Source organism: Podarcis melisellensis (genome assembly GCF_964234715.1).
Source record: "Podarcis melisellensis genome assembly, chromosome: 12".
NCBI lineage: Eukaryota > Metazoa > Chordata > Lepidosauria > Squamata > Lacertidae > Podarcis > Podarcis melisellensis.
Genome location: NC_138544.1, coordinates 21,567,891 through 21,582,510, shown reverse-complemented (window position 1 = coordinate 21,582,510; position 14,620 = coordinate 21,567,891). Strand labels below are relative to the sequence as shown.

The 14,620-nt window shown below is 42.5% G+C and overlaps 1 protein-coding gene across 2 annotated transcripts in view; it reads left to right on the top strand.

Moving 5' to 3' along the window:
* KCNH8 (potassium voltage-gated channel subfamily H member 8) overlaps positions 1 to 14,620 on the top strand; it is a 178,601-nt gene that overhangs the window by 151,755 nt on the left and 12,226 nt on the right. Inside the window, exons 12-13 of one of the 2 annotated variants that reach the window (XM_081883163.1) lie at positions 6,806 to 6,844; positions 10,654 to 11,015. In XM_081883163.1, the coding sequence (XP_081739289.1) occupies positions 6,806 to 6,844; positions 10,654 to 11,015 (401 nt within the window). The remainder of the gene's footprint in view (positions 1 to 6,805; positions 6,845 to 10,653; positions 11,016 to 14,620) is intronic. The other variant, XM_081883164.1, reaches the window with a different exon arrangement.

Genomic DNA, 14,620 nt, shown 5'->3' with positions numbered 1-14,620 from the left:
ACAGCGCCACCTGCGTCCCAATATAAGCTCCATATAAGCCTTACCTTACATATAAAGATGTGTGTTTCTATCCAACTTTCCCTCCCTCTCCAATCCCGCCGGGGAGCTGGATGGATACAAATACCCCTCTTCAGTGTCAGTGATGGCTTGTGTGAGGTGATGAGCAAGAGTCTATATGTATGCAGCAGTGAGGAGAGGGGGGGTGCCGTTCCAGTAAACTTTCCATACATTCACAACTGTATTTCTGTGGGACCTAACTTTTCTATCCCTGTAAAAATACAATGAATACTGTCAGCTCAGAAGCAGAAGAAACATATTTTTTCGTTTGTTTGTTACTTATACTACTTTTTCTGCTGGCACTAAGGGAAGTGCTCGAATATTTAGGAGTTCCCTCGTCCACCAGAGATACATAAAATGCATTCAAACTGAACAGAAGCTGAGCAAGCTGATGAAGTGAAAAATTAAAATTCAGGAGATGTTGGACTAGAAAATTGTCTTGGGAATGTTATATTCAATTATTGAGTTTAGTTACAGTAACAATTATAGCTAACCTAAGAGGTCCTTCAGATCGCATTTGTCTCAGTGGGATGCAATTTGGGGATTTACATATTTCATTCAAAAATAAAACATATATCCTCCTGCTCAAAGGAAAGTAGAGAGAGATGAACATGTATGAGTCACTAAGCTTTTAGGTGATACAGTAATCCCTTGTTATATGCTCACATATTTTCCATTACCACACAGAAAAATCCCTAGGAACAAAGCATATGACATTTGATCTACATTCATATTGCCAACATTCACAAACAGAATTTTGTACTTCTTAATACTAAGCATATTACCATTCCAATTTGAGTGGAAATCCAGTTCAAAGGCTGGGTTAGTGTTTTTGCAAACCCCCACCCCAAATTAGCAGACATACAAAACATAGAACAACTAATTCAGTGCATATGAAAAGGTTTAAATGTCCTTCTTTGTGATATATCCACATTTTATTTTGGTCTGAATACAACATCAAGATGACCAGCCAAAGCTCTTTCAAATCAAATGAATGAGAACAGAGGGTAATACTTGGGAGGGTTTTTTTATACATAGTAATGCAATAAGAGAAGGGGATGTGGGTGGCACTATGGTCTAAACCACTGAGCCTCTTGGTCTTGCCGATCAGAAGGTCGGCAGTTCGAATCCCTGCGACAGGGTGAGCTCCCATTGCTCGGTCCCAGCTCCGGCCAACCTAGCAGTTTGAAAGAACGCAAAAAAGTGCAAGTAGATAAATAGGTACCGCTCCAGCGGGAAGGTAAACGGTGTTTCCGTGTGCCGCTCTGGTTCACCAGAAGCGGCTTAGTCATGCTGGCCACATCACCCGGAAGCTGTACACCGGCTCCCTCGGCCAATAAAGCGAGATGAGTGCCGCAACCCCAGAGTCGTCTGCGACTGGACTTAACTATCAGGGGACTTTTACCTTTTAATGCAATAAGAAATGAGCGAAGCTGTTTCAAAATGGATGCATAGCTCTGTCCAATATGGCTGTCGAAGGGCAGAATAATATAATTTGAGTACTCTTTAATATTAAAGATGGAATAATTAAAAAATATGTCATACAGATTTGTGTGTCTCTCCCCCCCCATTTTATCTGTAGAGAACTAGAAAGGATGAGCATTGCCATTATACTAGTTCATAGGGTTCTCAACCTTTCATGGATTTTTTTTTAGGAAAGGATATGGGGGCCACAAAATGGACTGTTGCAAGCGCATGGCCAGTCACAAAATAGCTGCTCCCACTTTTTCAGGATCACCCCAGAACTAGCACACACTCACATAAACACACATGCTCGTTCTCCCTAACATATTTTATGACTGTCAGTGTGGACCAAGATACTGGTGATTGCTTTAGTTCTCAGTACCACAATGGCGTCACATGGAAGAAGGTATGAGCCTGGTGAAAACTGAATTACCGCTGAATCATCTCTGGGTTTTAGTTTTCCAGCCTGCTGTGGAGTCACACATTTGAGTTAAATAACACAAGCTGGTGATTGAAGATCTATGCAAAAGTTTGATAATGTTGTTGCTTTGTGTTTATTTGGTCTGTCTCTCACACTTTTCTCCTAGAATCAATAGACCGATTCCTGTGATCAGAAAAATCAAAGCCTGCTTTTCTCTTTTGATCAAAACATTTCTATCTCCTCCTTGTTGACCTCCTTATTTAGGGTTAACCAAAGCCTGTTCCCAGCATCCTTTAAAAAGTATTAAAGTGCTAAGAAATCAAGGCATCTCTGCAGGTCCTCTCACAATTAATGCATCTTCTATTAAATACACTAAGAGGCAGAAAGGTGTAACCATGGTTATGTGTATTCTGTGGCCTTAAAATTTCCTACAGTTTACTGCGTCTGTCTTTGTCCTTGTTTGTGTCTGTGTGACTGCTTTCTGTTTGGAGACAAAGAAGAGGCAGTAGAGACAAAAGACTTTTACAGAAAACACAGGCGACTATCACCCTTCACAGGGAGCTCAATGAATTCAGTATTTTTTTATATGTTAAATATTCATTCTCATACTCTGTCCAAATGCTTCACTTATAGAAACAAGCAACTCAAGCTCCATTTCTGCAGATTTTTGAGAGAAATATTTATCAACTATTAATATAAATTCCCAGAGAGGTACAATTTGTAGACATGGAAAACAAAACAGATATGCAGCCTATAGACACACTTGCTTTGAGGGTCGTTCTCATTTATCTCTGTGGGATTTACTTCCAAGTAAATATGTGTAGGCCTACAACAATACCATCTCAAATAAAATCAGAGCTGATGTGGAGCAGTCGCTTGGACACTACTTACCTGGAAGTAGCTTACCTGAGAGTAACTCCCACAGAATCCAGTGGGACCTGTCTCTTACTATGCATTATAGCATTGCCCTAGAAGGATGCAAAGAGATGCAACATGGAAAATACACAATTGGGATCATCTGTGGATTGGTTAGGCTACTTCCAGATGGGTTCATTTGCAAATGGGCTGTTCCAATACAGCAAATGGGACGTTGACAACAGTTCAGTTTAGGTTAGTTTTTGTTTTATTACTAATCAGATTTCCCCCAGAAATGGTAAATCCAGATTAAATGGGGGGAAATATGGGCTAGCCTTTTGATGCCAGCCATGTTGTGAGGATGCTGCAAAAACTTACATTTATGGGGAGCACTGATCCCACAATGAACATCCATCTGAAAGCACTATTACATGTAAAAGCAGCCACTTGGAGCACAAATTAAATCAGGGTCATGGGTGCCAGAAAGCTAATGAAGCTCTTCCCTGTCTCATTTTTCTATCTCCCAAGCTGCTATTTGCCCTGCAGAGGAAAACATAAAGGCACAATAAAAGTAATAATAATAATAATAATAATTTATTATTTATACCCCGCCCATCTGGCTGGGCCCCCCCAGCCACTCTGGGCGGCTTCCATAGAAACCAGGAAACACTAAAATATCATACATTAAAAACTTCCCTGAACAGGGCTGCCTTAAGATGTTTTCTGAATGTCAAGTAGTTGTTTATCGTTTTGACATCTGCTGGGAGGGCGTTCCACAGGGCGGGTGCCACTACCGAAAAGGCCCTCTGCCTGGTTCCCTGTAGCTTTGCTTCTCGCAATGAGGGAACCGCCAGAAGGCCCTCGGCACTGGACCTCAGCGTCCGGGCAGAACGATGGGGGTGGAGACGCTCCTTCAGGTATACTGGGCCGAGGCCGTTTAGGGCTTTAAAGGTCAACACCAGCACTTTGAATTGTGCTCGGAAACGTACTGGGAGCCAATGTAGGTCTTTCAAGACCGGTGTTATGTGGTCTCGGCGGCCGCCCCCAGTCACCAGTCTAGCTGCCGCATTCTGGATTAGCTGTAGTTTCCGAGTCACCTTCAAAGGTAGCCCCACGTAGAGCGCATTGCAGTAGTCCAAGCGGGAGATAACTAGAGCCTGCACTACTCTGGCGAGACAGTCTGAGGGCAGGTAGGGTCTCAGCCTGCGTACCAGGTGGAGTTGGTAGACAGCTGCCCTGGATACAGAATTGACCTGTGCCTCCATGGACAGCTGTGAGTCCAAAATGACTCCCAGGCTACGCACCTGGTCCTTCAGGGGCACAGTTACCCTATTCAGGACCAGGGAGTCCTCCACACCAGCCCGCCCCCTGTCCCCCAAAAACAGTACTTCTGTCTTGTCAGGATTCAGCCTCAATCCATTAGCCGCCATCCATCCTCCAACCGCCTCCAGGCACTCACACAGGACCTTCACCGCCTTCACTGGTTCTGATTTGAAAGAGAGGTAGAGCTGGGTATCATCTGCATATTGATGGACACCCAGTCCAAACCCCCTGATGATCTCTCCCAGCGGCTTCATATAGATGTTAAAAAGCATGGGGGAGAGGACGGAACCCTGAGGTACCCCACAAGTGAGGGCCCAAGGGTCTGAACACTCATCCCCCACCACCACTTTCTGAACACGGCCCAGGAGGAAGGAGCGAAACCACTGTATAACAGTGCCCCCAGCTCCCAGCCCCTCTAGACGGTCCAGAAGGATGTTATGGTCGATTGTATCAAAGGCCGCTGAGAGATCCAGCAGAACTAGGAAACAACTCTCACCTTTGTCCCTAGCTCGCCGGAGATCATCAACCAGTGCGACCAAGGCAGTTTCGGTCCCATGATGAGGCCTGAACCCCGATTGGAAGGGATCCAAATGGTCCGCATCCTCCAGGCGTGCCTGGAGTTGTTCAGCAACCACACGCTCAATCACCTTGCCCAAGAATGGAAGATTTGAGACTGGGCGATAGTTGGCCATACTGGCCGGGTCTAAAGATGGTTTTTTAAGAAGCGGTTTAACGACCGCCTCTTTCAGCGGATCTGGGAATGTTCCCTCACAGAGGGAAGCATTCACCACCCCGCAGAGCCCATCGCCCAGCCCTTCCTGGCTTGCTTTTATTAGCCAGGATGGGCAAGGATCAAGGAGACAGGTGGTTGGTTTCACGCGTCCAAGCAGCCTGTCCACATCCTCGGGGGTAACAGATTGAAACCGATTCCATGCAACTTGACCAGACAGGGCTCTAGCACTCTCCCGCCCCAGCCCTGCTCCCACGGTGGTGTCTAGCTCCTTCCGAATATGAGTGATTTTATCTGCAAAAAACTTTGCAAAATCGTTGCAGGAGATCTTGGGGTCTTTACAAGGCCCCGGTGGTAAAGGTGGTTCCGTTAAATTGCGGACCACCTGAAAGAGTCTCCTGCTACTATTTTCTGCAGATGCAATAGAGGCGGTGAAGAAAGTCTTCTTCGCCGTCGCTATCGCCACTTGGTAGGCTCGACGTTGAGCTCTAACCTGTGTCCGGTCAGATTCGGAGTGAGTTTTCTGCCACCGACGCTCTAGCCGTCTCAGCGATTGTTTCATCGCCCTCAGCTCCGAAGAAAACCACGGGGCTGTCCGGGCTCCATGCAATCGGAGAGGGCGCTTCGGAGCCAGACAGTCAATAGCCCTGGTTAACTCCGCATTCCAGCATTTCGCCCTGCAGATGCAACAACTTTGAGGAGGCAATTTAGAGTGACTCTTCCAGATGCTTTTCGACTACAACTTCCTTCTTGACCATTGGCCATGCTTGTTTGGGCTGATGGGAGTTGGAGTACAGCAGCATCTGGAGAGCAACATTATTGTTGTTGCAATTTGATTCTTCATGAAACTGAGCCAACATTCATCATTCTCTTGGTTATGATAGATAAGGGAGCACAAAGGAACGCAAGATCTCTCCCAACAAAGAGTATCTAAAGGTGTGAGTCATTGTGTTTGAACGTGTGAGAGGAAGTAGCAACTAATGGTAAGAACGGCTAGATCCAATGGTTCTGTTCAGAAAAGCATCCACAAGTTCAGATGTTTTATTTTTTCCTGCCTGTACCTATGTTTCCAAATTTTACAAATTGGAAATCTCACAAGAACTTGGTAGAGGAACAAAATGAATGACTGACATAGCAGATCCACACTATACATTTAAAGTATATCATATCATTTCATTTATTTATTGAAATCTATATCCTGCTCTGCCCAGGGTGGCAAACAGATACAAAATTTAAAAAGGAAAACAAAGGAAAAATACTTAGAAAGGTTCTAAAAACAATACAACTGGTAACAATTAAAAGCAGTGATTCTTAAAAATATCCCAAACTGCACCATTCTAATGGGCATTTAAAGCATGTGACTCTAGAAATGTGCAATTGCTTCAGATCTGATCCTGCAGTAACATCCACCAGCTTAATTCTCATAAGTTCAAACAAAACGCAAAGGTTATATAAAAACAAGGGAATGCATTTAGCTGCACAGTGAAAAGATCAAAGTGTGTGCATGCATGCTCAATGCGAAAAAATGCAAATTATACCATATACCAAACCAAAATCTGTTGCTTTTGCTAGGCGTGTTCTATCCCATGGCACATTCAGGCATATACAAAAGATGAAAATCAAATAAGATTATATACATATGGGCACCATGCCATTAAAAAGCCACTTCTTTTTTGTGGCATGGTGCCCTTATGCATCAAAACAGAAAGTACCGCCTAAGAAAAAATGGTGGGCTTCAGTATTAGAAGTGAATATTTGCTCACATTTTAAGACATTAAAAAATAATTCACTTTTCTCTAAACCGTTTTGTCAACTGATTTAGCAAACAGACATGAGAGACAATTGATGTGAGATTTCCCTTTTACGCCATGCCCTGCTCTAAAATTGCTGCTGGAAAAGCCACTATTGTGCAGATTCTGGTATTTGCTACTTCCTCTATTTGTTGTTCTTTTCAGGTAATCACAAGATTATCAAACAAGTCTGCAATCTGTCAGGTATGGTTGATTGATTTTAATATAATGAGCTTAGTTTTAAAATACCTGTGGCTGAATCCAAATTCCTTTTCGGGTCAGAGTGTCACCTTTGGATCCCAACAGGCACTGAGACGATGTACCTTTTTAAAAGGTCCTTGTTTATAATGGGTACAGTTGTGTTGGCATGGATAAACTTGCCTGTTTGCATGCCCAGTTGCTACCTCTGCATTTTAAAGCCAGGCCCTGCATGCACAGTTGCTGGTCTGCGTAGAATTATGAAGTAAAAAAATTGTCAGTTCTCATTAAATATTGGGCTGCCTCATATCAAAATACGATGCGTTTTGCATGCTGATTCTAACTTATGTATGTTGATGCATCTCCCCAAAAGATCACCTTCTGAATTGCAACTCACAGTGACGTTTGAAACATTGATTTCAAAGCAACAGACTATATCAACGTGAACGTAGCAATTTCAAAATCTTGAAAGTATATCGAAACTCCTTAGGCAAATTAGGTTCATGTTAATGCTGAACCTAATAACAAGAGTTCACAGAACTCGCCTATCCCAACAATAATATGATAAGGGTTCTTGAAATTGTGCTGTGTGGCTGATTAATCACAGGGCTGATTTCAATATAGTGATCTGGATTCACATGATACCTTTCTATGATCTTGTCCACATAAGTGGAGGAAAGTGGAACGTGCCTGCCTTTCTACCCTGTGGGGGCAAAACATTCCAATACAGTGAGCCTAAGCAAACTTGATTTTATACTTATATGGGTTGTATTCAGCTAACCTTTACTCAGAGTTCACCCACCTAAGTTAGATATGGCCATTAATTTCAGTGCATCTACTCTGCAAAGAAGTTAGTTGAGTGCAGCCCTATGTGTTGGGTTGAGTTCAGGCCCATTTTGTATGGTTGCCGTTCCAGAGAAAATGGGGCCCAGATAACTAGCCCTTTTGATTTTGCATATACATTTGAACATCACATCTCTGTGCAGCCATGCGGTGATATTAGAGGGGGCCAGAGCATGTTCTCACCTTCCTTCATGGGCCAGAGTAGAAGAGAGATACCGCTAATGTCCTATCCGACCCGAAGCCTCAGTGAATCTACTGAAGAGACTACTCACACTTTCGTTCTAATAAGAATAATACTGGAACTTAAGCCTGTCCTGGAAGTCCTGACTTTTAATTCTAAGTGTAGGGCAGCTTTTGCCAACCAGCTGCCCTCCAAATGTTTTGAACCACAGCTCCCATCAGCCCCAGCTAGCATGGCCAATGATGAGGGATGATGAGAGTTGAAGTCCAAAACATCTTGAGGGGACCAGGCTGAGGAAATCTGGTTTAGGAACATGCTGTAGTTGCTACATGATAAGGAAGGGCATTTTGCTCATGTTCACTGATACTTTTTGTTGTTATTATTTCACCTATTAGTACAGATTTTGAGTGAGCCCCTAATAAACCTTGCCACATACATATTTTTTTTGTTTCTTAAACCAAATTCAAAACAGAGGTGAATTTGGGTTGGTCAGCCTATGAACAGGACGCAGGGTCTACATATTTTCTCCCAGATTGATTTTTCATTCTGATGTAATATTGCTCATACTTAATCCTCCATGGACATTGCACCATGGAGATAAAACTTATGTCACAATGGGACCATACTGTATACGTTCTCAGTTGAGGACAAAATATAGATGAAAATCATGATGATAACCAATATGATATCTTGGTTAGAAGGTTAGGACTAAAAGCTTTTAAACCCTGGTCCAAATTTTTGGTGAGTCTTGAAGTTCCACAAGTTAGCTGTCAAGGTAGTAGCCAATATAGTAGTCAAGTAGCCCTTTCCCCCTGGCCTAGGGGATGAGGTCTAAACTCACCCAGCCCTACAAAAGAGGCTCCTCATGAGGCCAGAGGAAGATTGTCTGGTTATTGTTTTATTGATTTAACATGCTGTAAAATGCTTTGATATTTTATTAAAAATATAAAGCGGTATAGAAATTAAAAAAATAAATGAATATATTTTATCCTATTCTACCTGTGAGTTGTGGACATAAAATGAAAAATTGCCACAAGCAGGATGGAAATAGGATAGAAAGGAAGAGTAGAGCAAGCCAATACAGACCACGGGGCTTGTTAGCAACATCACGCTCATTTAATCTAAATATGAAACTGCATCTGGGATGTACACTGCAACCCACATGGAGTAAGTATATCATGGAAAGGAGTGAGACTACATGTGGGGGGAAAGTTCCTGATTTTAAACCCAAACTCCAGTTTCAGGATCATTTTCTTTACCGAGAAATGTTGCCTAGTTTTGGTTCTTGCAATTCACACAGTGCCTGTTCTGCTTTGAAGCTCTCGGACATCAATAGTGTTGTCTACCGTTGAGCAACGTTACCCTATTTGGATTCACTTAATTTTAAATGTTCTCCCCTACCTATTATTTCTGCAAAGGCTCTTAGGGCTATGTACTATTATCAGGCAACGACTGATAATACACCTCCCTGAGCCCACACACCTGCAAATAGCATTGTGAAGGCTTTCACTCCAGCTTCCCTTTGCATAGGATGCACTCGCACTCTCTCTCAGCAGGTGTGCCCATATTATCTTCTTCTTTGGCTTAGGAAACTATGTAAGATCTACCTTTTTACTGAAACTTTGAGCTAGTTTTTAGAGGGAAAGCTGGTCCAGTTCATTTGGAGTTGTTTTATGTTGTTATTTGTCACTGTGGATTTGTCTTTCTGTTTTGTTTTGTTATGTACATTTTAATTTGTTGCCATTCAAGATAATTTAGAAACATGGGATTTAAGAGATTTAAATAAATAGGTAAATTAATTAGACAACCTATTTATCTATTACACAGCTCTGTATGAACTAAAAATATGGAACATTTCTGGGTAACAAAATGCATTTGCTTACATTTTGCTGAACTGTGTTTATAGACCCATATTTTATCAATCTCCTCACATAGTGGAATCCCATTTAGGGGGCCCAAGAAGCTGCAAAATGTTTACGATGGGAACATTTGTGGTCTTTGGGTTTGATTAAATGCTCAAAAGTTTTCTTCCTCTCGGGAAGAGGCTTCCATCTTTCTGTCTAATTCTCAGGACACTTAAAAATTTGGGTGCAGGGTGCAAACTTACCTTGTTGCAAGGTGGCCAAGAGTGGTGTGCCTCTCTGAGTTTTTCTTTCCAGGAAGCTTTCCCCCAGCACTCTGCAGCCTCCCTGGCTGCCCATGCCTCTTGATCTGAAAAAAGCTGCATGTATCTTCCCATTATAGTGTAGGCACCCCAGAAGGCTACAAAGTGCAGGCTACTGGTAAGATGATGTAGATTGAAAAACAAGACACTCACAAACACCATTTGGCCCTCCCAAAAGTGAGTTAAGCACAAAAAGCACCTCTGCACCCCACCCAAGAGAAATTCATTGCAATTTATTCCCCCCTTATTAATTTTCAAATGCAATTTCTTTCCTCCTGGGAAATGGATGGAAAATATGCGGAAGGAACATTGGATTCTCAGATACAGTGGCACCTCGAGTTACAGACGGCTCAGGTTACAATCGCCTCAGGTTACAAACTCCGCTAACCTGGAAGAGTTACCTCAAGTTGAGAATTTTGCCCCAGGATGAGAACGGAAATTGTGTGCCAGTGGTGCAGTGGCATCAAGAGGCCCCATTAGTGAAAGCACGCCTCTAGTTAAGAACAGTTTCAGGTTAAGAATGGACCTCTGGAACAAATTAAGTTTGTAACTAGAGGTACCACTGTAGTTACGACATAGCAAGCAGATTTCCATTTTAATTTCAATATGAATTATCCGCTATTTTAGGCAGACTCGAAAGGAAATGGAAGCATCAACAAGAGACTTCCCTCTATTGTGGAGGATGAGGAAGAAGAGGAGGAGATGGTAGAAGAGGAGGCTGGTACTCTTTCTCCGGTCCATACCAGAAGCACAACCTCCTGCTCCCAGCAGAAAAAGTCAGGAAGCAATAAAAGCTATCTTGGGATAAACTTGAAACAGTTGGCCTCAGGAACTGTGCCCTTCCACTCACCTATCCGAGTTTGCAGTGCAACCTCCTCTAGAACCAAGCATGAAACGGAACTGCACTATTACTCCAAAAGGAGAGAGAAGAACCTGAAGCTGCACCTTACATCCCTAAACAGCACTGGTCCCCCAGACCTCAGCCCCAGGTAAATATTAGGAATATCTCTTACAATGGCGCGCACCCAGTTTCTCTTTCCATACCAACATTTTTCCTATGGATCATAAATGTTTTCTGTTCTTTGATACTGTCGCTAACAATATTGTTGCCATAAAATTACCCACCAATTTAAACCACTTTAAATACAACCCATAAAGGAGTAAATTCACTGATTATCTAAATAATAACTGTAGAAGTTTGAAGACACTAGCAGGATTAAAATAAATCTTATGACATGGACTTGACTAAAGAGGAAACTGTGAGATGTAGATTGGAAATAGAAAACTGTTGGCGGGAGGGAGGGAAGTCATTGCTTGGCAGAGCGGGGGGAAAGGAGTTGTACAAATGGATGTTGGCATTTATTGTTGTTTGTTTAAAGTGAAAATTTAATAAAAAAGTATTTTTAAAAAATAAAATACAACCCGTAAAGGAATAATGGTTCTCTATACAGAAGGCATTCAGAAGAACCGGTAACTAAAAGCAGTACAATGCACAGTGTTTAAGGGCACAATAAGACCCTATCCAGCATTTATTATGAGAGACTGAGGCTACAGTCCTCTACTCACTTGCCTGGAAGTAAGCCCCACTGAGTTTTATGGGAATCATTTCTGAGCAGACATTGACAGGATTGCACTGTAAGCACAAAAATCATCCTTACTGATTTCAGTTTAGTTTGCCAAAATGCACCTGCATCTTTCAACATCCCTTCAACAGACCTGCTTTAAAAATTGTCTGTTTTTCATTCAGAGTCCTGGAAGTCAGAAGGATATGTAAAAAGAACACAAAGTATGAGGGGGTTTTTTTTAAAAAAGGATCATTGAAACCATGCAGTCCCTGAGCTAGCCCATAGAGCTTGGCTCATGAACGTTTCAGAGCTCTGGAAGGAATGGAGGAGCAGTATGTTTTATTTTATCTTATATAAAAAATTGATACCCTGATTGCAAAATACCCACTCAAGGCACTTTGAAGGGAAGCTCCCTGGCCGGAGCTAAAGCTTAGGCAGAGTCTCCTTATATGAAAACCTTCCTTGCCCATATAACAGGCCTGCCCCCAGCCCTGCCTATGGCTGCCTGATTGGTAGGTTTGCAGGGTTTCCCACTGACCATATGCCCCGGACATTGCTGGGATTTCAAAGGTGGAATTGACGTCCAAGGGGAATTTCCGAAAGGCATGGAGTGGATTCCTTAAAAAAACAAAAACAAAACCTGAACAATTTTGGAGGTGTCCTGGTTTTTACTTTTTGAAACATGGCAACCCATCTCTCTGGCCATTGTGAAGACAGGGTGCTGGACGAGATGGCATGATCCTGCAGGCTTTTATGTCTTTATGTACAGAGAATACCATAGTTTTTGCTCTATAAGACTCACTTTTTCCCTCCTAAAAAGTAAGGGGAAATGTGTGTGCATCTTATGGAGCAAATGCAGGCTGTGCAGCTATCCCAGAAGCCAGAACAGCAAGAGGGATTGCTGCTTTCACTGCGCAGCGATCCCTCTTGCTGTTCTGGCTTCTGAGATTCAGAATATTTTTTTTCTTGTTTTCCTCCTCCAAAAATAGGTGAGTCTTGTGGTCTGGTGTGTCTTATAGAGCAAAAAATACTGTATATAAAGTGATTCTGTCCAGGCTTTGGCGTCGTCAGCTTAGACAATCTCAGGGACTGTGCGGTTCCTTGGAGGGTTGTTCTTTTAAGTAACAACAGCCTTTGCACAGCTGTCTCCCCGCAGTGCAAAAGCAGAGAAACACTTGATTTCTCAGCAAAGTGCTTAGCTGTTTGCTTTAAGGCTCTCTCTTTTGTTGACCCATGCAAATTTTAAGACGGACGTTCAGCTCCCTTCTCCTGAAAATGCTCACAGACTGCATTCTCACCTTGAAAGGCTTTCGGAAAGACATTAAGCTGAACCCAGTGGGGAGGTCTGCTGCATGAGGTCCATTGAGAGAAATCGGAACAGCATGTACTACTTCCCTATTCATTTCAATTTGGCTTGTGCAGGAAACATCTCAGTGAACTGTGTCCATAGAAGCTAGCTGCAGGAAGGAGTGCCTGAGGAATAAGAAATGGGAGGGGGTGGAGGAACCTTCTCCTCCACTGCCACGTTGCTGATTTTAGCTTAGGACAGTTATGAATGAAAGTAATCACCTTTAATAGGTGTTCAGTGACCTTTGTAAAATAGGTTATAGTTCAATAAATCCATTTTCATTCCTTCATGCTGCATTATCACATCCCTTTCATTACAGTAAATTTACTGATGAGTGTTATACAACTGCTAATCTCGCACAGGCATTTATCAACAGAGGTTGGCTGAACAAGTGATATTCCCCCATTTTGTATCTCGGCAGCACTTTTTCTTTATTCGAAATGCAGGGAAGATTAGTGATAAGTTAAAGGAAATGATAGAGTGTACAAACATTCATATGACTTAAGGAAAGTTGCCTTAATTAAACAACACCTTGGTTGGGTAGCCGTCTTCCAAACTCTGCCATGGAGGTAGGGTTCCCATATTTCAAACAGTGAAAATCTGGACAGAAAATATGTTGTTGGACTTTTTTTTACTTTTGCCCCAAATTGTTGGGCAAAAACAGCACTGCTGACATGGGCTGCCATATTTTCCCAGACATCTTCTCGATTTCTGCCCGAACGCTGCTGTCGACTGCAGTATTCTGGATGTATGGCAATCCTTCATGGAGAGGGTGGGGCAAAGGGTTCATCAATTAAAAAGAAAGAAAGAACACAGAAATGGAAAACAAAGTATGGATGAAAAACAGGACAATAGGTACAGAAACACAGTCATATTGCCAAAGAAGAAAGCTTCGTTCAGGCCATCTAATGAGCGTGCAAGTGCCTGGGAGCTTAGTACCAGTCCCTGTTCCTGACCTTTATGCATTTAGTATAAAACTTGTGGAGGCATCCCTTTCGTGCAACTGTTAAATGTAGAAGGCTCTCTCTGTGTGATTGAGAGCCCACGCAGAGAGGTTCCACTGCATATACGTTATTATTATTGACAGAAGGAGCTATCTGCTAATGTTTAAATGTGTGGTGCAAAGTGGGGTTGAAGCTGGCTGCTTCAGTGCTCCCTCTCCCCACGCCCAGTTTGAAAGTTTATAAAGGGAGTGGAACTTCACAAGTCAGATTGTTTAAAACATTACATTAATCTCCGCCCCTGCCCGAAAAGAGAGCATGTACAACTCCCAGAGTTTTTACAAAACCTCCAGTACAGCTTGCATTATTTCTTGCTAACACAACACAACACAAAACACAAGTTATGTTTCACCGTGCCTTTTGGAGGCGGGCAGGGAATGAGAATGGGCATCTATTCAGCGAGCTGAAATTCTAATTTATGGCCATTGTGTGCAGAGGGTTATTTTTGTTTGCTTGCTTTCTTGTTTTTTTTTTTGTTGTTTTTTTTGTATACACCACAATATCCTACCTCAATCTTCTGTTACTATATGAAGCAAACATAACAATCTAGTTTCAGGCTCTGCTTGCAAGGAGCACATCAAATCCAAAATAATATTACAGCGGAGCGATCTTTTCCTCCGAACAACATATTTAATCACAGAAATTCTGCTGCTTTCCAGGCTAAGGGAAATCTCAGATTT